Raw genomic sequence first — 26129 nt, forward strand, 5'->3', positions numbered from 1 at the left:
ACCTGTGGAATAACTGATAGCCCAGAGCTAGTGCCGAACATCTTACATTTGTATAAGCAAATCCCACCAACAGGGCCTTTCCAGACTGCTGAAGCGAAAAAAGACCGATCCACCTAATACCCTTGGCTTTAGAATGAGATGTTTGATAGGCAGGTGTCCATATACTTTTCTCCATATACTGTCTAATGGAATCAAAACCTGTGCTGGTTAGGGTGGGTGGTGTGTTCACCACCCCTATGGAACAGACAGTAGCCATTACCTTTTGTCCTTCCGTCTTCTGCGCAGACACTGGCGCTGTCACTTTAAGTCTGGGTCAAAAACAGCCAAACACTGTTTGGGTTACATTTTTTATGATCATTCACAGCACTTCATTTACAAGCCAGTACACCCACAGTGGCATTCATATATGCCATATTTACCTGCCCTCTCCAATACAAATATAATTAGGCATTATTTATTCAGTTGCCATTTAACAGTTGCCAGGGGCACACAGAGCAGATCATATGTTTTACTCTGGCAAAGAAAGCAGATCTGCTGTCATGCCCCCCACCTTGTAGCTCCATTGACAGACATGATGTTGACTTCCGTGCAACTATATCTGCTCTATGTAGCTCCACACAGGCTGACACCATTCCTTTCAATGGAGCTACAGGAGGGGTGCAGATGCACTTTCCCCCACATGGTTCTTAGAGTTCACAATGGTGAGTTAGGTGTATTTTCAGCCGGCAGACAAACACTGTATTATAGCAGCGCAGCTTTCCATTTAACGGACTTGAATCTGTCTGATACTAGTGGTGAAAGGCAGGTTTTGTCCAAAAAAACGTGCATTTGAGCCATGGATGGTGTCATGTGGAGAACCGTAATTGTTTGGAGTTAAATTAATTGCACTAATGTGCTCAGTAGGAGGCAGAGTAGCACACAATGGCAGGCATGTTGTAGCATATACCACGCCTTATTGTAGAACAAAGACCTGGAGGGTGACCTTTGATCTGTCATAATGCAATTACAAAACCATATGTACTATACATGTAGTGGTTAATTTGAAAACAAGCCAATTATATTACAAACATGAACTTTGTCAGGTATATATTGTCCCTCTATCAAAATTGGTCTCTGTGGGACAGTTGCGCTATTTATTTTAATAAGAATAGTATGTGCTATAAAGACAGGAAACCTTTCACAAGAGACCCCCTGCTCTGTAGATCTCATGGCTTCTAACCAACCCATCTGTTGACCCATTGGCCTCATTTTTTTCTTAAATGTTTGGACATTTATAAACTATTTCCTTCCCTGCACATTTTGTAGTCTCTGCATGTGATGCTTTTGTTTATTGTACATCTTATAGATTGTGCAGAGATCATTACTGACGTATTAGTAACATGCAGTCAGCTATGTTTTTATTACATTTTCTTAAAAAAAAAAATCTTTTTTTTTTGTGAGACTGATACGTTCTGCTGTTTCACATTTTATTTGATGAGCCCCCATATAGATAAAGTGCACCAAATGTATTAAAACTGTTGATTTGAAATATGGTACAAAAGGAACTTGGTAATGAATCATAATATTCCAGCACCAGTGTATGTGATGAGAGCCATATTGCTGGATTTGTGCTTTAATTATGACGTCCTGAGAATTGGACAGTTTCTTAGATTAAAACCCTTTTGTGTTCTATGCTCATGTATTACAAAGTAGTCAGCACACTAGTGGTTTTTGTGCAGCAGGAGCCCAAAAAATATTCCTGCAGTGGGTCTCAGACTTGCCAGTTATTCTTTTGGCCCTATACATGGTCAGGGATGAGACAGGTTTGAAATCTTCTTGGCAAGATCCCCATTTTTTCATTGTTGTAGCGGTCTCTTAATATGTCTTCATGGTCCCCTAATATTTATTTGTTTATTTACAATATGAATTATGAGCCCAAGACCCAAACAATGGATGGCCCACCAAGTCTGTTTAATGACCTCGCCAGATGAGCTCATCTTTCCATAATGTTTCATCAGCTTTGTACATAACAGTAACTTGGACATGTGAATATCAGAGCCAAGCAGTCACGCTTGTGCATGACGAAAGCCGCTTGTGTACACATCACTTTTCTGAAAGGTTCACAGTTATAAATATGTTGTTATGGGTTTTATTTAAAGTAGCCCAAAAGTGGGCATTTTGTATTCTATTTTAAGCATCTAGTATCCATATGATTATATGCTGATCTTCACCCAATATCCCCACCTACAGGGTGGGCGATATCGGGGAACGTGTAGGCTAATTCGATCATTTGGCCCCAGCGGCAATGGGGCAGTCGGATCGGGGGCCGCATCAACAAGCTGATGCGGTCCCCGATGCGACTAGATTTTTAAACCTGCCCGATCGAGATCTGGCCGATTTCAGGCAAGATATTGGTCGGCCAGTCCCGTCGGTAGTACCCATACATGGGCCGATTAGCTGCCGAATCGGTCTAAGGGACTATCGTTGCAGCTACAAACAGCAGAAAATACCTAGCTATTGTCTAATCACTAAAAAAAAGGGTTCTTCAGTCCTTTAGAAAGCCATTTGCTAAGGTATTGCCATGCAGCAATAACAACAGTTTCTTACTAACACAGATAAAACAGAGACTTGTATATATTATTTTTTTGTGTTATTTTCATGCTTCTGATCCCTTTTGCCTCTCATCATTAGTAATTTCTCTGAAATAAACAGGGTTCAGCCCTTTAGAAAGAAAAGGCCACACACATAGGGCTTTAAAACTGTCCTGTGCTTATCTGTGCATGTTTACTCTGAGGAAATATCTCCAAAAGCAACAACACAGGGTAACGGGAGAGAGATCATTAACATTTGCTACTGTATCTTGGTTTGTAACCAGAAAATCTGACATTTTGCGAATTCATAAATCCAGCTGATTAAAGATTCTGCTGTCTGCTTAGTAATGACTTGCTTCATGCTGACATCCCTGCTCAGAAACAGAAGAAAAAGATCCAGCATCTGGGCCGTTGAGAGTGTTCAGTAAATGAAACAATCATAGATCAAAAGCTGCCTTATTGGGATTTGGGGAAATAGCAGTTTTTTTTTGTATTTGCTTGTAGTTTTATTGTCTTGTGAAATTTGATATCAAGCCAAAATAAACAATACAGTAAATGTTTCCTAAGCATGTAAAGGCATTTTGTTACTTTGACAAATAATACATATGTGGTTGTGTATTTCACATTTACATGGATATTTGTAATGCTTATCTATAAAGGCTAGTTTATTGTGGACATAATCATTTCTCTTCTGTGTAATTGCCTTGAACTTTGGAGAGCATCTTGAGAGAGCTGTCAGAATGTGAAGCGTATGGAATCTATCCCAGGGCATGTTGCTACTGCTTCTCTGGCTGGGTGTCCAATGAGAGGCCTCACTTGCAGATTGCAGATTACTCATATAAATAACTACATATAATATTTGAATGTATCCCAAGATAATGGATAGACTTGTATTTCTCAAGTGTCAGTAAGTATTGTTGCACAGCTTTGTTAGCCAAATTGAATGACTCTGCGTATAGGCTCAGATTTTGATTGTTCAGTAGTGTAAAAATCAAGTATGTATGTGTATATCTCCACCCCCAACTGCTTTTTGTGGGGGCTGGTGATCTTTTTAACCTTGTGTTTAAATACTGCATCTGAGCAGCTTAGCCAGAGATGTGTGTAGCCAGCTTCAAACTGCCCAGGTCCCCAAAACGGTCCAGTTCAGTTACCCATGGGCAACATTGAGCAATAGTAAATCATGGCAACACAGTTATCCCTGTAGCTTTTATTTCACTTGTGGAAAAAGGTACTAATTTAGTACAAAATAATTTGTATTCTTTTAATATTTTGTATGCTCTTCACAATTTTTGTGTGCACTGCTGTCACAACTTATGCACAGACACAAACATTTTTAGATTATGTGGAACATTTTCTAGGTAACCATGCCAGGGGTATTGCTGATGGACTATATACACAATTCCTACTGGATCCAATCTGAATGTGCTGTCACAGGAACCATTTATTTGTTGCAAGTATGGATCCATAAGGTACCTTTACTCTATTGTTTTTGGAGACATTAATTTAGTCAGGGCTAAAACTTTGCATACATTAATGTTTTGGGTCCAAATAAACACTTTTTGCACTAATGTGGCGTAAGGTGCATCATATGCATTTTCTATTCACTAGAAACCCTGCCTGTGTGGGAGTAGAGCACAGTGAGAACTCTGTCTCTTCTCAAGTTATTTGGTAAAATTCAATTTGCTGCCTCAATCCCCATTATAAAATATATGCTAGATTTAAAGGCAACGAAAATGTTCTTTAGTTACACAAATTCTCTTTCATGGCATCTAAACTTTTACACATACATCTGTAAACAAAAGACCTATATACCAATGTGTGCAAATAAGCGGTGCTAAAATACACCAGGCACTGCTACTTAAACTCCATGGTATGCCATGTATTCCAGATTATTGCTACCTGCTATTGGTTGGATAGTGATTCCTAAGTCTATTGCTTCCATATGGAGGGCAGTGAGTTTAACATGTATGCTGTAAATGAAACATAATGACTTTGAATCTTGCCATTAGTATCTCTGCAAATACTTTAATATGGCTGTAACTACATAATGATAGTTTGTTTTAGAAAGTGTATTTAGTCTTGTGGGCTATTATTTATAAATCTGTTTCTGGGAAATTACATTTCTGCATGACTGCAGATAAAGCACAAGGATTAAACTGGATTCCCTTGGCAGAAGCACAACATATTTCATAGACCATCTATCTCATGATTTAAATGCTCAGGCAAATTGCATTTTATACTTGCATGCATCTTGATGAGCGTGCCATCTTTGTACAGTTAAGATGCACTCTTGAGAACTATGGGTTTTCCGGATAAGGGATCTTTCTGTAGTTTGGATCTCCGTAACTTAAATCTGCTAAAAATCATTAAAATATTGAATAAACCCAATAGGATTGTTTTGCTTCCAATAAGGATTAACTATATCTTAGTTGGGATCAAGTACAAGGTACTGTTTTATTATTACAGAGAAAAAGGAAATCATTTTTAAAAATTAGAATTATTGCTTATAATGGAGTCTTTGGGAGATGGCCTTTCCCTAATTAGGAACTTTCTGGATAACAGGTTTCCGGATAAGGGATCCCATACCTGTACTAAGTTTCGGCTTAAACATGTTGCTCAAAACCAATCATGGTATTCTTTGATAAACTGACAGTCACCTTCATATGAAAGAATGTCATATTGCTGGATGGGAAATAGTGGCAAACACCATTGTCGCTGTTGCCAGCCTCTTTCTGTGTTTCAGTAACTAATCTAGTAACTTGCTAAGAATAAATGTGTTTTATGCAATACTCTTTATATATAAATAAATAGACTTTTTCCTGCCTGTTTCCTGGGCAGATCATACTCTGATACGGACGCACACACACATGCAGACTATGGACAGGCTGCCAGGCTCAAAGGCACAAGTGTCACACTGCCATAGTGGGCTAGTTCAGTAATCAGCGATAAGACCAGTGGAGCAACCTGTAGTTGTAGCTATTGTGCAGCACCTTAAATAAAAGGTATATGCTTAAAACATACATTAAAATACACATTAAGCTCATCTGATACAGATGGTAAAAAGGGCACTGCTTAAAAGAGCTTACAATCTACTCCAGAAACATAACACTGTTTTGTTACCAGGCTAATGCTAAGCTTGCAGTCTCCACACATAGTAATAGGGCACAGCTGGATGTGTGACTGCAGCAATGGGTTTCACTGCACTAGCCCACTCCATGTGTGGATCAGTTCTCTGAGGGACAGTATATACCTTTTCTAAAAATGAGCAAAATAAACTGGATTGTGCTGAAAATGAAATCTGCCTATCCTTTTAATGAAAAAAAATCCAGATTTTACTAATGTTTTTGCATTTATAAAGCACTACAGGTATAGGACCCATTATCCAGAATGCTCAGGACCTAGGGTGTTCCGGATAAGGGGTCTTTCCGTAATTTGGATCTCCATACCTTAAGTCTACTAAAAAATCAATAAAACATTAATTAAACCCAACAGGATTGTTTTGCATCCAACAAGGATTACTTATATCTTAGTTGGGATCAATTACAAGGTTCTGTTTTATTTCTACATAGAAAAAGGAAATCAGTTTTAAAATTCTGAATTATTTGATTAAAATGGAGTCTATGGGAGACGGGCATTCCGTAATTCGGAGCTTTCTGGATAATGGGTTTCCGGATAAGGGGTCCGATACCTGTATTTCAAAACTGGGATTTATTTCACTGAACTTTCTCCCTCCTCTCCCTTTAGGCTAAGGGCAGAATGTAGATCATTGTCTTGACTCCGCTAGGATTTTGTACACAGGTGGAGAGAAGTGAATCCACTCCTTCTTATAGCTACACTGACAGGCATGGTGTTGGGCTGTCTGCAGCTACATGGAGCATGTTTCAGTGCCAATATCTGCTCTGTGTAACTGTGCACAGGCCTTAGAATAAGCAAGGCTTAAGCTAAGCCATTGAGCAACTCATAATCAAGGTATTCTCATTGGACTAGTAACTGGTGTTATCAGTCCTTTATCTGCTCTTTGGGACTGGAAGTGCTAAATGAAACTGGTCTAATTAACCCTGCACGTATATATACACGCTGCCGCCTTGGTACATATAACTTTACATTGTATTTCCTGCTGACCCACTTTATCTCTACACCTCTGATTATGCCACATTCTAATTGCGTGCCAGTGCAAGCGTGGGGCAGTCAAGGCTTACAAAAAAAATGCAGATCTGATTAAATATAGAAATAAAATGTACTTCTTATGATTCCCTGTCCTGTGCTTCATTGCTTATGTTCCTGGGTGCAACCTGATCTAGTGGTGCTTAGTGTGGGAGCTGCCCTAAGTACTGAAGTCTCCATGCACACTGGATCTCTCCCAGCTAACGGCTGGGCTTAATGAGCACATTACCTGCTCCTGACATGGCAACAGCAAAGGCATAATGCGATTTGATTTCATCCTCTGAAAAGTACAGGGTTATATGCACCAAGCTGCAATAGCTCTATCAGATAATACACAGAAACCCTAAGTTGTCTAAATTGGTTCTGTAAATCTATGATACGAGTACACAGATTTACTCATACACTTCAGCCACTGGCTAGTACACATCCCATCCTGAAGTTGGCCATACGTTGAAAGATCCACTTGTTTAGCGAGGTCACCAAATGAGCAGATCTTTCCCTGATATGCTCACCTTGAGGTGGAGTGCCCTATACTCAGGTAGGTAAGCTGCTGACTGTATAGATTGGAGATGTGCAGATTGACTCCAAACCTGCAGGTTTATCCTTAAGTCGGGCGGGTTAGGGTTGAAATTTGGGCAACCATGGCAGGTTGGGTGAGGGTCAGACTGAGGAGGTGAGAAAGAAAGACAGTGGTACGGCCTTTCAGGCTGTGACCCCTGGTGACTGGGCCTGACTGCACCACCAATCGCCTGACCGTTCAGAATCTTAATAAAAAATTTGGGCAATGACTCAGCCTGTGTTTTAGATTTCGGCCCCCTTATGTGATTGAGTTCGACACCCCTTTATATGATCTCCAAAACCAGAATAACTAGTTGACCTATGATTCCTCTGGATATACAAATGCGGCCACTGGCAAACAGAGAATTATATGGTTGAGTTGCCGGGTTATAATGTCTTATTCATGTAGTGCAAGTCATTAGCTGCAGTAGATGCAACCCACTAAGGGAACCTGGGCCTCTATTGTTTTGCAGTGCCATATACACCATTTTAGCTTTACTTCCCTGTGTCCCACTTTCTCATTTAGGTGCCAGAATCTGAGTGAAATCCAGCGGCACTGGTGCAGTGATTAACATTTGCTGCTTTGCAGAGCTGGGGTCCTTGGTTTGATTTCAGCCACAGGATTGTTTGTAAAAAGGTTGTATATTTTCCTTGTTCTTACGTGGGTTTCCTCCAAATACTCTATTTTCCTTGCACACTCCAAAAACATACAAGTGTGTGTGTGAATGATGTATAATCTCTGTAAAGCTCTATGAAATATATTGGTGCTAAACAAATAAAGCCCCACTTATAGTTTTTGTATATAAACAGAGATCAACGTTCTTACATTATTTCCCACAGAGGGGTGGGTGTTGCTTTTCCCCCCAATCCAGTAACAAGTACATGTGCACAGACCAGTTTGGCTATAAACATTATTTTAAAAACATTATTCAGGCAGAACCATACACAAGCCGAGACTTGGTTTCCTGCCAAGGGTCAGATTTAGAACTTGGCAAGCTGTGTGCAGTTAGACATTTCCTTGTTTCATCTCTTGGGACAGTTAATGGGAAGCTGGAATCTCTGTATACCATAGCCATCGCCAGTCTTAGCCCATGCTTACACTATACTTAGCTGCTTAGATGACAATTGCATAGCAAGGTTTACAGTTCTGATATATTTGATTGCTGTGTATTAGGATTCTGCCAGTGTGCTCCTAGTTTACAGAGGAATTGCTTGTGCATATTGTGCATTTTAGAGATATGGCTAATCCCTTGTTCTTTTTGCATAATTCAGAAGCTTGAAATAAACTGAAATGGAACACTCATCGTTTAACCTCTATTAATTTTCTTTTAATTAAGATGTTCTCTGGATTGTATAATGTATCACACTGAAACTGATTTAGCAAAATCATCTGACATTTGTAAACCATTACATGGGGGAGCAATGAGGCTGTGACCACAAAATACATATAGACAGCAACAAAAGGTCCTCTGCACTCACCCATTATCAATATATATATAGGACATTAAGACATTCTGTGCATTAAGCTACTGTACCAAATTATGTTACCTTCTGGGTAGCCTGGCAAGGTATGGGTTCCTTTAATAGCCTGGTACAAAGTAGAAATGACACACTTGCTGAATTTATGGTGAGAGTGAATGCAGCACTCTCTCTATTTTACTGGAACAGGTAAATGAAAACCATAAGAGAACACGTACAAATAATATCAGGAAGAACAAACCAATACAGTATACATTACTTGTTAACCAACTGTGGTTTATCAATTTCAATTTTCAATTTCAATATCAATTTCTGTAGTCACCCCCAGGCCTGATTACTGCCACACCTGTTTCAATCAAGAAATCACCATAAGAAAGAGACTGGGCAAAAACTGCCTGCATGGCAGATTTCCAAGGCGAAAGCCACTTTTAAGCAAAAAGAACATTATGGCTCGTCTCAATTTTGCTAAAAAACATCTCAGTGATTGCCAAGACTTTTGGGAAAATACCTTGTGGACCGATGAGACAAAAGTTGAACTTTTTGGAAGGTGCGTGTCCCGTTACATCTGGCATAAAAGTAACACAGCATTTCAGAAAAAGAACATCATACCAACAGTAAAATATGGTGGTGGTAGTGTGATGGTCTGGGGTTGTTTTGCTGCTTCAGGACCTGGAAGGCTTGCTGTGATAGATGGAACCATGAATTCTACTGTCTACCAAAAAATCCTGAAGGAGAATGTCCGGCCATCTGTTCGTCAACTCAAGCTGAAGCGATCTTGGGTGCTGCAGCAGGACAATGACCCAAAACACACCAGCAAATCCACCTCTGAATGGCTGAAGAAAAACAAAATGAAGACTTTGGAGTGGCCTAGTCAAAGTCCTGACCTGAATCCTATTGAGATGTTGTGGCATGACCTTAAAAAGGCGGTTCATACTAGAAAACCCTCAAATAAAGCTGAATTACAACAATTCTGCAAAGATGAGTGGGCCAAAATTCCTCCAGAGCGCTGTAAAAGACTCGTTGCAAGTTATCGCAAACGCTTGATTGCAGTTATTGCTGCTAAGGGTGGCCCAACCAGTTATTAGGTTTAGGGGGCAATTACTTTTTCACACAGGGCCATGTAGGTTTGGATTTTTTTTCTCCCTAAATAATAAAAACCCTCATTTAAAAACTGCATTTTGTGTTTACTTGTGTTATCTTTACCAACTGAGAGTTCAGGCCTGCTTGTTGTGTACACTTTATGTTGGTGCGCACTTATCTGTAATCCAAGGTGTGACATCCATAAGATCCAGTACATTAGTTTATAATCCGGTGATGGAAATCTATTCAGTGTTCCCAATATTTAGTCCTGGTTCTCCTCTTGGGTAGAACTGGGTCACTAACTAAGCAAAATCATCAAATATATTCCTTGTAATTGGATTCATTGTAGTCCTGGAAAATCAGCAGCACAACAGCGAACCGCGCCCAAACACCTACAACTACGCACCCAAGAGCCACTAGCTACCCAGCTCCGCCCACTAACGGGGCTCTAACCTACTCTGATCAGAGAAGGGATCTGACTACTGAACCTTCTGGTTCTTATAAACCAATTCCCTAAATCCCTAACTGGGCCCTAAATCTGCACTAGTTACAATGAGGGCCTGCAGTTGGTGCAGCCTTTCCTGCACTTTTTCCAACCATGCATCCCAGGGGGTCTCTCTCTCTCCCTGCTGCCAGATCTGTGCCTGCTCTCTCCTTGCCTTATTGCCTTCACTTCCTCTTTCCCATCTCTCCTTGCAAAGTCACATAGTATCAGCCTTACTGTTTCCAGGTTGTCTAAGGCTGCCCATCTGCAGGCTGGAGGTGACATTTGCACAGTACTCGCATCTTGTTAACTGAGCACAATAGTCTGAATGCCACTTGGGTGCCTTTCTCTGTCTCTGGGAATGTTGGGCTGTTCTGATTGTTCAAATATGCTGGGACATTTGAACACATATCAAGAGGCTTCTGGGATCCTTCTTTATTTGCAAAATTCAGTAAGCATTCAGAATTAGGATTCATGTGACCATTTCCATTCTGCCTCCAGGCTGCTTCTTTATTCACCGGCTTTGCCAGTGTTACCTCTATCCTCGCTCCATCAATTAATCTTCCATTCATTATTGACATAGCAGCAATGGCATAATCACGTCTGAAAAAGTGCACAAATGCATAGTCTCTTCTTTTTTTGACACGTTCAACAACTCCAGGTTTGTATCTGTTGAATTCAGCTTTAATTGTTTCCTCAGTCGTTGACATCATTAAATTTCTAACATACAGAACCTTTACTTTCTGCATTGTTTCTTCATCAACTTCTCTCTGGATCTGCCCAGTCAACCTTTATTGTATGTCCCCAAAACTGGAACGTTCCTGGAATTAGCTTTCTTCGTGCCATGGCAGCTGCTCTGTGAGATTCATACTTCACAAAAGCAAAACCACGATTTTTGGTTTTCTCTGTTGCACTAGGGTACACAATAACATCCATCACTACTTTTGTTTCTTCATTTCCTCTAAAATTTCTTCTTTTTTCTTTTCCTTTGGGATACAGCCAATAAACAGTCTGCAGTTGTCTAAACTGACACAGACTCCAATAAACTTTCCTTGGCGATTTTCATAATTATTTAGCATTCGAAAGGCTAACAAGGCTTCTTCTTTGTTTGTGTACATGACAAAAGCATAGCCTCTATTCTCACCACTAAATTCCATCATCAGCCTAAACTCGTATATTTTTCCAGCCCCTTCAAACAAAGGAACCAATTTTTCCTACAAAAACTTCACAGCCTCGTGGAGGTGGAGGTCCTTCCCAACCAGGAGGAGGGTCACCAAATTTCCTCTGTCCATTTTCTTGTACCGTGTTGTAACTGGTCTTTTCGATTAAAGCAAGCAAAGCTGCTTCATTCTGAATGCCAATATCAAATTTGCTGCATCCATTGAACATATCTGAACAATTATCTTCCATGTCTCCAAAATCATCAAATATATTCCTTCTCATTGGATTCATTGTAGTCCTGGAAAATCAGCAGCACAACCGCGAAACGCGCCCAAACACCTACAACTACGCACCCAAGAGCCACTAGCTCCCCAGCTCCGCCCACTAACCGGCACCGGAACCTGGGGCTCTAACCTACTCTGATCAGAGAAGGGACCTGACTACTGAACCTTCTGGTTCTTATAAACCAATTCCCTAAATCCCTAACTGGGCCCTAAATCTGCACTAGTTACAATGAGGGCCTATTGGAACTGGAACCTAATGGTCCTAAGGTGCAAGGAACGTAAAATCCTTCCCTGACTGACACTTACTGGCACACTAAGGGGAACCTGCAGTTGGTGCAGCCTTTCCTGCACTTTTTCCAACCATGCATCCCAGGGGGTCTCTCCCTGCTGCCAGATCTGTGCCTGCTCTCTCCTTGCCTTATTGCCTTCACTTCCTCTTTCCCATCTCCCCTTGCAAAGTCACATGGTATCAGCCTTACTGTTTCCAGGTTGTCTAAGGCTGCCCTCTGCAGGCTGGAGGTGACATTTGCACAGTACTCACTTGCCTGCCTGTTACACTACTAAGAAATGCCTTTCCTTTAAGCAAAATAGGGATTATTTGTCCATATATTGCAATATACTACAAGCTGGCCATCTATATCAAAGTCATCCCCGGGCTGGCCAGTCATACACTCACTTGTGATCTGTTAGACTAATGTCCCAATGTGGCACGGGGCCAAACATCCATATAGGGTAGCCTCAACTGTGTATTAATAAAGCAATGATTAAAGCATTAACAAAGCACTGACCAATAAAAGTACAATGCAGCTGGAAATGGTAAAGGTCTGTACTAGTGATAACTACAGGATATGTTTAATAGGCTTTCAATAATATTTATTTGTTGTATTTATTATAATAATTGTCCTCCCTGTGTGTTCTTTTGTACACTGTAATATTATACAGCACTGAATATCCTTGTAGCACTTTATAAATACATTTTTCCTATTAACGCTCCTTAGGTTAAGGCTAATATCCTTCTCTGACATATCCACTTGATGGAGACTCCAGGCCTAATTAGATTTCTTCTCTTTTTCATCCCTGTGTTAGGTAGTTGGAAGCTCGGGTAAAATGTACACGTGTTTTGCCTCTTGTCATTATTGTTCCTGCCCCGCTTTCTCCTTTTCTGTGCTAAGGAAGAATGACAACATGCTGGTAAGTTGTTTTTATGTCTTAATACATAGCTGCACAGACAGCAGCAAATGTAATGCTTTTATGTATGTGGTGCTTACAGTTTTCTGCTGCTTCCATTTGCACAATTATCTGCTGTATTTCTGAATCAGTGGGTTTTTTTTCTATTTATCAGTACCAGCTGATTTACCCTGCTTTTTATCTATTAAAATACCTGATCTAATACTGCAGCTCATTATACAGAGGGCTTATCTGGACTACTTACCCCTAAGTAAAAAAATTAAAACGATAGGCAAAATGTTTAACGCAAAACCTATACACAAGCATAGCTCGCAAGTGTATATTAGGGGGAAATGTGTGCTTGTTTTGCTACTGTAAATTATACCAAGCCACCTTGTTATACACAGGCAGCATAGGGCAGGCAGGGTATGGCACACTGGCAGCATAGGGCAGGCAGAATATGACACACGCAGGCAGAGTATGGCATACACAGGGCAGGCAGAGTATGGCATACACAGGGCAGGCAGAGTATGGCACACACAGGCAGCATAGGGCAGGCAGAATATGACACACAGGCAGCATAGACCAGGCAGAATATGACACACACAGGCAGAGGATGGCACACACAGGCAGCATAGGGCAGGCAGAGGATGGCACACACAGGCAGGGTAGGGCAGGCAGAGTATGCCACACACAGGCAGCATAGGGCAGGCAGAATATGACACACAGGCAGCATAGGGCAGGCAGAATATGACACACAGGCAGCACAGGGCAGGCAGAATAAGGCACACAGGCAGCACAGGGCAGGCAGAGTAGGACACACAGGCAGCATAGGGCAGGCAGAATATGGCACACACAGGCAGCACATAGGCAGGGTAGGGCAGGCAGAGTATGGCACACACAGGCAGGGTAGGGCAGGCAGAGTATGGCACACACAGGCAGGGTAGAGCAGGCCGAGTATGGTACACACAGGCAGCACAGGGCAGGCAGAGTAGGACACACAGGCAGCATAGGGCAGGCAGAATATGGCACACACAGGCAGCACATAGGCAGGGTAGGGCAGGCAGAAGTATGGCACACACAGGCAGGGTAGGGCAGGCAGAGTATGGCACACACAGGCAGAGTATGGCACACACAGACAGGGTAGGGCAGGCAGAGTATGGCACACACAGGCAGCATAGGGCAGGCAGAATAGGACACACAGGCAGCATAGGGCAGGCAGAATAGGACACACAGGCAGCATAGGGCAGGCAGAATAGGACACACAGGCAGCATAGGGCAGGCAGAATAGGACACACACAGGCAGCATAGGGCAGGCAGAGTATGGCACACACAGGCAGGGTAGGGCAGGGAGAGTATGGCACACACGGGGGTTAGGGCAGGGAGAGTATGGCACACACAGGCAGGGTAGGGCAGGGAGAGTATGGCACACACAGGCAGGGTAGAGCAGGCCGAGTATGGCACGCACAGGCAGCACATAGGCAGGGTAGGGCAGGCAGAGTATGGCACACACAGGCAGGGTAGGGCAGGCAGAGTATGGCACACAAAGGCAGGGTAGGGCAGGCAGAGTATGGCACACACAGGCAGAGTAGGGCAGGCAGAGTATGGCACACATAGGCAGGGTAGGGCAGGCACAGTATGGCACACACAGGCAGGGTAGGGCAGGCAGAGTATGGCACACACAGGCAGGGTAGGGCAGGCAGAGTATGGCACACATAGGCAGGGTAGGGCAGGCACAGTATGGCACACACAGGCAGGGTAGGGCAGGCACAGTATGGCACACACAGGCAGGGTAGGGCAGGCAGAGTATGGCATACACAAGCAGGGTAGGGCAGGCATTAATTTGGGAGACCCAGCCACCCAAAGCGAAAATCCAAGCACATACAATAGTATTGCTGGGTTAATATAAGAATGCACAGTCCAGCAAAGCAGAAGCATAGCCCATGATTTTGGGCTTCCAGGCCTTGACGTGCTCTTTTGGTTTGTGCTATAAATGCACAATGGGCTGTCTTCCCTGTTCCATCAGGCTAATGAAAAGCCTTTTTGCTTGCATCATCTAATAAAGAAACCAAACTGAAGGGCCCAGTCAATACATATAATGCTTGGCCAGCCACGATCCAGCCATTAAAATCTCCTTATTTACAATAGATGTGTAAGGCAAAACCACTAACTCGTCCTTGTGAATTATTTAAAGAGAAAAATCAAAAGAAATATGTCGGTTTGTTAGAGTCAGATAGTCATGTTCATAGTTGTTATGGAGACCTTAAGAACAACAACTCTATTAATGTCATAAAGTCAGTCTGAGTTTCTCCTTCTGCAGTATTTCATTAGTCTGGAGCCTACACAAGAGAATTATCCTTTCTATGTGCTGATGTCCAAGAAAACCATAAAAAACAAACTGTCCATTAAATAAAGGGCTGGTTCAGGAGTTTTTGTTAAGTGGATTCTAAGAATAGATCAGGGCAACACGTCTGTCTTTCCCATGACTTGTATGTATTATAGAGTATCTCCAGTCGGCAGTGAAGCAGTTACCTTACTGTAATGGGACTGCAACATGTGGCATAGTCAAACCAGATTGTCTTTGCACATAGCTTCCATGTATGAGGACTGGCATTTAAACATGTCCCTTCACTCCCTGCTCCTAGACATCCAGCAGAGTGGGGTTCAACTGGTCCAGCTCTCACTTGCACACACACACAGTTTTTATTATTCTAACCATGTAAGCAGTCCATGTGTGCCCTGCCTGGGTACTTCTGAGTTGTTTTCTAGTCTCCTTAGGGCCGTGGCAGACGGGGAGATTAGTCGCCACGCGACAAATCTCCCTTGTCGTAGGCGACTAATCTCCCCGATATGCCATCCCCCCGGCTAGAATGTAAATCGGCGGTGGGATGGCATAGGCGGCACCGAAATCGTCAAAGTTTCCTCTCAAGGCAACTTTGGGCGACTAATCTCCCTGTCTGCCACCGCCCTTATATCTTAAATAGGTGTTACATTATTTCTTAGTAATGTGGCACTGTGTATATAGCTTTGTTTAAGCTTTGCGTATTATAAGAATAGTGGTAACAAACATATAAATCTGTTGTGCTCTCGAGCAGGATAAAAGCAATAAAAATAGCTTGTAATGGCACATATAGAATGTGTAACTCCAATTATTATTATTCTAATCCTTTATTTATAAAGTACGATTATATTCTGCTGAGCTGTCCAGTATAGGGTATAACAGGGGGAGCAGACCATAAAGGTAGGGTTACCATTTTATTTTTATTAGAAACATTTTGCTTTCTCACTGATACAAAATATTTGCCTTGGCAGCTATGGTAATAATAGTTATTGTTCGAAACCTTGCTATTGCTTTCATGTTGTCAGTACCAATAGCAGCTTACCGAACTAACAAAACTAGTGTTTCTAATATAAACAAATGTGACTTGTATTGTTTGTCAGTTTGTAAGTTAGTCAGTGGCACTTTCAAGGGGAATGAAAGGTACAGTATAATCACGTGGGAGAGATACCATAAAACACTGGTAGTGTAAACATTCCCCACCACTTAGTGCAGTTAGTGAAAAATATTCTGCTACAGGTGAAGCATCAAATAAAGGCAAGGGGAGAGTGTTTCGTGCAAACAATAGGAATAGTGTGCCCTTGCTGTCATGATCCTGGGAAAATAAAATTAGAAAATAAAACTTGGGTTTGTGTCCAGTGTTGTTCCTTCTATGTAGTACTAAAAACATTTCATCTTCTTTAAAATAAAAAATGTAACTGTCATATTTTCAAAACAGTGAATTACTATTTGAAGAAGTAAAGCTTGGAGTGGGGGGATTAATCATCAGCTATTCATGGCATTTAATGCCACCACAGCAGGAAACACAGTCATAGTGATATGGCTCAGTATGGCGAGTGATTGTAATGGATCTTTGAGTTTATCTGTTCATTATCTCTTTCTTTAATCCTCAATTGTAAGCGTGTTTCCTAAGAAACCAATCTGCCTACTTCATTCAGAAACACCTTCATTCAGGTATCCTGATACCTGTGCCAGCCATGTTTGGGTTTCTGTGATCTGTAAACATAACTGTTTGATTTGCTCCTTAGTTTTCTCCAAAGAAAGATTTCTAACCAGAATATTTACCCCTACACGTAATAAAAGGCACTAAGTTTGCCTAAGGTGACCGCTAAATTTTGACTGCTCCTGGGCAAACTTAGTGCCTTTTATTACATAACCCCATTAGAGTTCATGGAAAAAGTAGTGTCCTCTGGTCTCATCAGTTGTCAAAAGCTCAGTTTGGGAAACACTGTTTTAACTTACAAATAATTTAAGCACAAGTAAATCCATCCTTTGTCAGATATTTTGTCCCTTAAACTTTAAAGGTTTAGAATGTATTGGTTAAAGTGATACTGATAATAACACTGAATCCCTTTGGTTCTCCTACAGTTTTTTAACTTGTTGATTTTTTTTAATCCTAGTGCAAGCACATCCTAGCAATCTACCTCAGCCAAGCCATGGGACTTTGCCAGGAACTCACTGTGACTGATAAGCAGATGTGCGACATACTGTTCCCCAAAGAGGATTAGTGTGTGGAATATACCGGAATGGAGCCAGATGTGTTTTTTTTTTTTTATTTTTTTATTATCCAAGTAGCCAACCTGCCTGGGGCCCTCAGTTCTCTTGTTCATGTCGACAAACATCACAGACTGCTGGAGTGGATAACCTTTGGGTACAAGTGGGTCAGCTTCAGAGGGTGTCCTTTAGTGGTGAAAGATAGTAATGGAGTAACTCCAAAGGAGTTGGGTCCTATGTGACATGTGAATTATTTAATATTAAGAGGTTTATTAAAATGAGTTTGTATTTATGTTGTAGCTGTGTTTGTTTTACATAGACATGCACAAATCAACTTAAAGAAAGGAGATATCGGTAAGTAAAGTTAGAGACAGAATAGATTGTAGATACACAAAGGGGGGCCCCTTGAGACTTCCTGTAATGTGGAAACAGTGGGAATGGTGAAGCAGTGCTGTTTTTGTCACTGTATCCAGACTGTCAGGGCAGATAAGCTTTGTAGAAGAAGTGACTTACCTTAGGGTTGGCAAAAGCTGACCATGCACTCACTGATATAAAACAATTTTTACACCGCGTGAATTATTGCCCCAACAGTTTTCTTACCATGGCGATCAAACAGGTTAGAAAATTTTGGTCGAAAAACGATAATATCTGTGCATGTATGGTATCTGACGATATCCCTGGCTGACCTCCAAAGTATTTCCGGGACATAACATTCGTACGATTGTTGTCTGGCTATTATTAATGATCAGAACATCATCAGATTTGTTATTTTTGAACTTTAATCATACAATTGCAATCTGAATGTTAGTTCTAGATACTTGCATTAAAAGCTACAACCAATACCCAAACATTTATCGTAAGACGACTAAAACGTATATGTGTATGGCCTGCTTTACAGTTTGGTTAGCTGCTTTGCTTGTGTGTTTTGGTGCGTTTCATTTCTTTATGCTGCAGTGCTTTGCTTATCTCTCACTTCAGTACAGAAGTTAATATTCTGCTGGACACGGACCAGTACTAGTCATGCTGCAAAGGAACATCATGTGGGATCATGGTAAATATAAATGCGGTTTAAGCAAAATCACATTATCCAAATTTTATTTTCAAAACATTATGCTGCTTTTGCCTTGTGTTTTGTGTGAAGCCCATCACGCCAACCTTGACTCTGAGCTTTGTGTACACCCCAACTTATATATTTTAAGAAGGCAAAACTGTTATGCTCTTCTTCCCTCAGCGCCATAATAACCCCCAGTTGTTAATAAATAACCTTCATTCTTATATTTGTTTTATAGCTACAGTACCACAAAAGAATACATGGCTCAGTGTTGAAATCTGGACAAGCAAATATATATATATAGAAACACATACAGCTACAAACTGCAAACAGTTTCTGCATGACATACTGTAGTTACTGCCTTGATCTTCCGTTTAAATGCATTGTGCAGCGTAGCAGAACCCTGAGTAGAAGAACATACTGTAACTCTGCAGCTGTTCCAAAAGCTGTGACATTTCTATTGGAGAACCAAACTAAACATTTAGGGGCATATATATTATAGTGTGTAAGCCAACATCACTGGTGACTTTGCCCATAGTAACCAATCAGATCTTTGCTTATCTTGTTACCATTCAAATCTAAATGCCGATTGGTTGCTGTGGGCAACATCACTGGTGATGTTGGCTTACATACTATAATAAATATGCCCCATAGTCACTGATAAGGTTTCAAAAAGAATAATGAGAGACAAATGCTTTGTGTTTTATGTAAAATCTGTATTCCTTTTTATATACAAGTGTCAATAAACATTACAGTAATGGGTCAGATGTCACAGGTACATCACTAATAAGACAGTTGTTATAGGACACTTCAGATAGGAGGGTGTCACCAAGACATTGCTTTGCCAAAAGCCATGTTTGTTCATGTCAACATCCTCAACCAATGAATGCATCCAAGATGTTTTGTATTAATGAGAAATAAATTAAACACATGAAGTCTTATGGGATATATTAATTTTATGAAATTACTTCTCACGGGGGGAAACAGAGAGCATTGATACAGAAATAAGCCTATTTGGAGAGAATGTTTATTAGCTAAAAAGAAAGCAAGAAAATAAGTGCTTCTGAAATATGCATGAAGTAGAACAGCGCAACAGTACATTTTAACAAGATACAGGAAATGGATTGTATTAGGGCTAGGACATGGGGGAAATGGCAATTAATTGCACAAAATGGAAATTCCTGAAGGTTGTAGTGGTACAACACTAGAGGGAGACTCTGACCCAAAGGCTACAGTCCCAAATTGGCTTTATGAAAAACTAAGTCACGATGCACATAGTCTCCTTTGTTACTGCAGAATCCCTTGATTAAAATCAGGATCTTATTTGTGACGTTCCAAGATATTTTACCATGACCACTGCTGTGCTATGCCTGTAGCTATTGTCTTAAAGAAAATTGACTATAATTGATGAAAGACTGGGGACATGATTAAGACATCCACTATATCCCTGTCTACTTATGAAGGAAGTCTAGCCATTATTGTATAAAATGTTACATCCGGAAAAAGATTGGTGACCAAGTGCTCCATTGTAGATTTCCCAGAATTACTTTCTCTTTCAGCTTTATACAGTCAGGTCATTAACACATTTCCTATTGTACATTTAATTATATCATTTCTGTCATTTCTATTATTCTCTGTAGATTTTACTAAAACAACAACCCTAGAGGTCATAAATATGTTGCAACTTTTCAATGAGAAAGTATCTACATATAGAAGCAATAAGCTACTCCCTCTCATATATGAAAGCATAAATGCCTAAACCGTGCTTTTTGGGGGAATCACTTTCACCTTTAAAGCAGACCTGCCATTTAATGTACATGATATAAATTCATATGTAAATTTTAAAAACCCGATTATATAGTGGCACTGATTTAATTAGCCACTAATTTACTTTTTTTCCATTTTGACTGCCCTCAACTTTTACAATGTATGTGATTAGATATAATCCATACTGTCCTTATCTAGGTGGGACATTTCCAGTGTGGAGACCCAACCTGAGAAGCAGCAGGGCTTACAAGAAAGTGTTGGAGCTTGAGGCAAGTAAGGATTTTGTTGGACTGACTGAACCAAGAACTTTTGGAGAACATGTCTAAAGGCAGGGCTACTGAATGCTTCATGATCGCTTAACCCCTGCTATATAACATCAGCCTTTATCTTGGTATATTAAGTGACTCAACTAGAGGTCTACAATACATTTTACTAGTGGATTAAGTATTAACTATGCAAATGATGTAATTATATCCAACTCAGTTCAATGTGGCAGGTCCAAGTGCTTCTGCAAGTTTTTGGAATTGCCACCCAGTGCTAGCAACCCCAGTGCTGTCCACCATATAGAACTTTCCCTTTCATTGTTCCATCTGTTAAAAAAAAAAAAAAAGAGGTGCCCTGGTCCCTGATGATTATGGTATGATAAAAATATATTTTAATAAATAATATTCCTATGATTAAATTAGCTTTAGCTTTGTATTGCACACACAACAGTAATGTTTAGTGGGAGTGTTGTCACCCCCGTTCCTGTAACTAATACAATGACACCATTAGTTACTACACATGTACATACAGGAAGCATAGCATTAAGGCTCTGAGTAACCTGGAACAGTTACATATTGTTCATCTAAGACTTCACGGCGCGTGGTCATTCATAGTTTTTCCTTTAATGTGTCGTGTTGATCTGAGGCATTGCATTTTTTTATAGTCACTGTAGTCCAAAAGAGCCCCCAAAATGTCCGGCACTTGCTTTTATTTTCCCACAGCATAAAATATTAAGCATGTCCTGAACAGAAAAGTAGAGTCCACTAGTATCATAGAGGTGCTGCACATGAGTGTTCCTCACCAAGTAGTGAGCTGGGTACAGTTTGTGACCTCGCGCCGAGGAACAAGAAACGCTGTCCATTGATTTTGCTTCAAATCACAAAGCAAAGACTGTTCTACATGTCACACACGGTACAGACATGATCACACAGATTTAGCTGCCTAACTATAAAGCACTTTTTTTTTATTCTGTGTGTTTGCTATTTTATCTAAAATAAACTTTTTTCCCCCCTTCAAAATAAAAACAAGAAAGACATAAGACCTAAAGACAATATTTCTGTATTTCCTGGGAATGTACAAGACCAAAACCAAACACGTCCATTATAAATATTGTAAAATGATGCCATGTTTTTTTCCTTCATTAAAGTGCAAAACAGTACAGCATTTAAAAAATCACAGTATTAAAATAAAGTTAATATATCAAAAAGTTAACAATTTGTGAAACACTTGGTATGTAATGAGACTGCACTGGATGTAAAAAGACTTCTGTTGTGCTCTCATTTTTCATTGGTAAATCTTGAGCTCATGTGGGATTGTTTAGCAGGAAGAATGTTTGCTACCATTCTAGTAACCCACAGAAATCAGTCACTCCCATCCTAGTAACCCACAGACATCAACCAGTCCCATCCTAGTAACCCACAGAAATCAGTCACTCCCATCCTAGTAACCCACAGACATCAACCAGTCCCATCCTAGTAACCCATAGAAATCAATCACTCCCATCCTAGTAACCCACAGAAATCAGTCACTCCCATCCTAGTAACCCACAGACATCAACCAGTCCCATCCTAGTAACCCATAGAAATCAATCACTCCCATCCTAGTAACCCACAGAAATCAACCAGTCCCATCCTAGTAACCCACAGAAATCAGTCACTCCCATCCTAGTAACCCACAGACATCAACCAGTCCCATCCTAGTAACCCATAGAAATCAATCACTCCCATCCTAGTAACCCATAGAAATCAATCACTCCCATCCTAGTAACCCACAGAAATCAACCAGTCCCATCCTAGTAACCCACAGAAATCAATCACTCCCATCCTAGTAACCCACAGAAATCAACCAGCCCCATCCTAGTAACCCACAGAAATCAATCACTCCCATCCTAGTAACCCACAGACATCAACCAGTCCCATCCTAGTAACCCATAGAAATCAACCAGTCCCATCCTAGTAACCCACAGAAATCAATCACTCCCATCCTAGTAAGCCATATAAATCAACCAGCCCCATTCTAGTAACCCATAGAAATCAAACACTTTTATTCTAGTAACCCATAGAAATCAACCAGTCCCATTCTACTAACCCATAAAAACCAACCACATTTATTCTAGCTCATTTCCATCCTAGTAACCATTTGAAATCAGCTGCTCCCATTCTAGTATCCATAGAAACTAATCAGTCTCTTCCTAGTAACCCACAGAAAGCAAGCAGTCCCATTGTAGAAACCCACAGAAACCAACTTTTGCCATTCTACTAACCTAAAAAACTAATTACTTCCATTCTAGTAACTTAGAGAAACCAACTGCTCCCATTTTTGTGATAGAAACCAACCGTTCCCATTCTAATTACCCATAGAGATCAACTGCTTCCATTCTAGTAATATAGAAATCAATAAGCTGGTAACATTTTACAGTTCTGCTGTTTGAAACCAAGCTTCTTATTAGATGCTTTGGGTTACTAGTCCTAGAGCAAACATTATGCCTGCTATATGCAACTCCATAAGCTTACACTGATCACTAGGAATGTTCTTCATATAACCAAACAATATAGTATTAAATTGTCACGTGGACGTAGGATCACAATAGTGTGTAGCCCTTGACTACTCTTGGATTGTCTGTAACAAAATGAAATACAGTGACAAATAATAAATGTTGGGTTCATTCACAAAGCTAGATTTTTTTGACATTATTTACAGTAGGGTTCTTCCACCAAAAATATAAATATATATTTACCAACCTAAAACAAATGACATGGTGGTGTTTTTGAGCTTTTTCCCTTTTTGGGCTTCATTTCATCTATTGGGTTCAAGCCTGAGTTCATCCTTCATAAAATGGAGCACTGCTCTCCCACTGAACCCTGAACAACAAAACAATTCAAAGCCAGTAAATTACTCTGAGTGGTTCAGAGGTCTCTCAGTATATGGAGAGCAATGTAATGCTTATGGAACTATATGAGATATGGGGCAGCACGTTTAAGTTGTCCCAGGGCCTTGTGACCTTCCCTTTAATTGTTTTTCTCTGTGGTTCGCCTTGGTAGCATGCGTGCAGATGAATAATGAGGCTGTTTGTTATTACAGCTGAGCTTTGTTTCTAATGAATATATTGGAAAATAATAAGTTTAATTAATTTATGGGACATTAGATCTGAATTAGATTAAAGGGTTTGACTACTGCTTGGAAGGAAATTCTTCTCCCGTCTCAGATTAAAATAAAAAATTACAAATGGTGCTGCACAGCCAATCTCCTGCAGCCATGGCACTGGGATTAATGGCTCCTTTCGTTACCTTTAACTCATCCTTTGGGCTTAAAAACAAGTACAGGCTTTAACTCAGCATTTAGGTATCACAATTGCCAAATACTTGCTGGAACATGATTTTTTTCCCCTTATAATTTCAGCAATACGTTTATGTCAAGACTGCACCAAATGTTCTAAGTGCCAGAAATATCTTTTGTGTAAAATAACTTTATGGGATGTTTTCCCAACAACTATAAGGTCGGCTGTTCCCTTTATGGTCAAAAGGTGGAATATTTTGCATTATAATTTTGTAATATTTTCTATATTGGGGTGCCTTGTTTTTCTTTATTTGCATGCATTATGGGTAGAGCTAGGAAGCACCACTTACAGAAAGCACCAGTAATAGAAGTGTTTCTTCATAGAACTGATGTCTCTCATCTGGCATGTTTATGACAAGTCTTGTTGCCATTTATAAACACTGACGCTATATTTGTGTATATGGTTTATGGATTTTATAAACAATTGACTCTTTAGTATAAATGCATGTTTGAATTGTGGTTTTTGAGCCAGTTTTCAGCATCCTTGCTGGAAAAAATGGAGGTTGAGCAAGGACCTTCTAAAATCATCTGCTTTACAATTGCACCCTTTGTCCTTTCTTCATTAGGACAAAAAAGAGAATAATGGATTAGCATTATCCCTTCCCAGCTATGGTGAATGTGCTAACAGCAAAAGGAAACATATATCAAGCAATAGAATGGAATGGATATATCTCCAGCTGCATGTCCAAACACAGCCTCTGTCTGTCTCAGAATCCTTGTATATTTGGATGCACACCCGAAAGCATCTGGGGAATATTTGGGGCATATATACAGGCCTAGCAGGTACAAGGTATTTGAATATAATATTATACTATGGTTTTGGGTATAACTAGAAGTCGAATCAATACATTTGAGGCATATATATTACATGTAGCCAAAGTGTGAGTGATGTCTGGAATAATAAATATTTACCGTTAACAATAATGATACCATAAGGTGGGGTCCCCAACCATTTTATCCCTGAGCCACATTTAAATGTAATGAGAGTTAGGAAGCAATACAAGCTTGTAAAAAAGTTCCTGGGTGGTGGCAAATAAGGGCTGTGATTGGCTATTTAGTATCTCCTATGTGGTAAGTAGCATACAGGAGGCTCTGTTTGGCACAACACCTGGTTTTTATGCAACCAAAACTTGCCTCCAAGCCAGGAATTCAAAAATAAGCACCTGCTTTAAGGCCACTGGGAGCAACATCCAAGGGTAACGTGAGTAACATGTAACTCCTGAGCTACTGGTTGCAGATCACTGCCATAAAATAATCTAATGGGAAGCAGTTTTCACTTTTGATGGATTTGGGTGGGGTCCTGGTAACACTTCAACCCCCCCCCCTTACCCACTAATGATCTGAGCATACCTGCCCATGACCCACAGCACAACATGTAATACAGTGCTGTTAACTTATAGAGAGGTTTTAAGCAATTCCTATTGCTAGGAGAGAATAAGCTTTTACCGTGAATTCAAAATCAAGCAAAACACTAAGGGGCTGATTTACTAAGACACGAATTCCAACCGAAATGAAAAAATTCCGATTGGAAAACGAACATTTTGCGACTTTTTCGTATTTTTTGCGATTTTCTCGGCGACTTTACGACTTTTCGGAAATTATCGCAACTTTTTCGTTACCAATACGATTTGCGTGGAAAAACGCGAGTTTTTCGTAGCCATTCCGAAAGTTGCGCAAAATCTGGCGATTTTTTCGTAGCGTTAAAACTTGCACGAAAAGTCGCGCCTTTTCCGTAGCGTTAAAACTTAAAAGGCGCATTGTTTCGCGCAAGTTTTAACGCTACGAAAAAATCGCCAGATTTTGCGCAACTTTCGGAATGGCTACGAAAAACTCGCGTTTTTTGGCGCAAATCGTATTGGTAACGAAAAAGTCGCAAAATACCGATCATTACGAAAAAAACGCAATCGGACGCATTCGGCCCGTTTGTGGGTTAGTAAATGTGCCCCTTAGTATGGAAGAAATGAAAAATAAATTGTTGTGTTTACACTGAGCTGGGAAGGCAGAGGGCCAGAGTTACTAGGCATCCCTAGCAATGGTACAAGGCTGCATATGGTTTCTTATCACTTAGAGGAAAATAGAAATGGCTCTGTCAGCTGCAAACAAACCAGGGTTGACTGATGATACTGTTTGGGGAGTGGGAGGAAAAGATGTTTGTTGCAAGGGATAAACCTATAAGCATCTTAATCCACTCCAGATCCAAAAACAGCCAAAT

The 26129-nt window shown here is 40.5% G+C and overlaps 1 protein-coding gene across 1 annotated transcript in view; it reads left to right on the forward strand.

Moving 5' to 3' along the window:
* The window catches only part of zswim7 (zinc finger, SWIM-type containing 7), a 47222-nt gene extending 27731 nt beyond the window's left edge, over window positions 1-19491 (forward strand). The window contains exons 5-6 of the mRNA XM_004911686.4: window positions 12867-12971; window positions 17406-19491. Of these exons, the coding sequence (XP_004911743.1) occupies window positions 12867-12971; window positions 17406-17513 (213 nt within the window). The 3' untranslated portion in view covers window positions 17514-19491. The remainder of the gene's footprint in view (window positions 1-12866; window positions 12972-17405) is intronic.
* Window positions 19492-26129: the final 6638 nt, after the last annotated feature.

Source organism: Xenopus tropicalis, chromosome 2 (assembly GCF_000004195.4).
Source record: "Xenopus tropicalis strain Nigerian chromosome 2, UCB_Xtro_10.0, whole genome shotgun sequence".
Classification (NCBI taxonomy): domain Eukaryota; kingdom Metazoa; phylum Chordata; class Amphibia; order Anura; family Pipidae; genus Xenopus; species Xenopus tropicalis.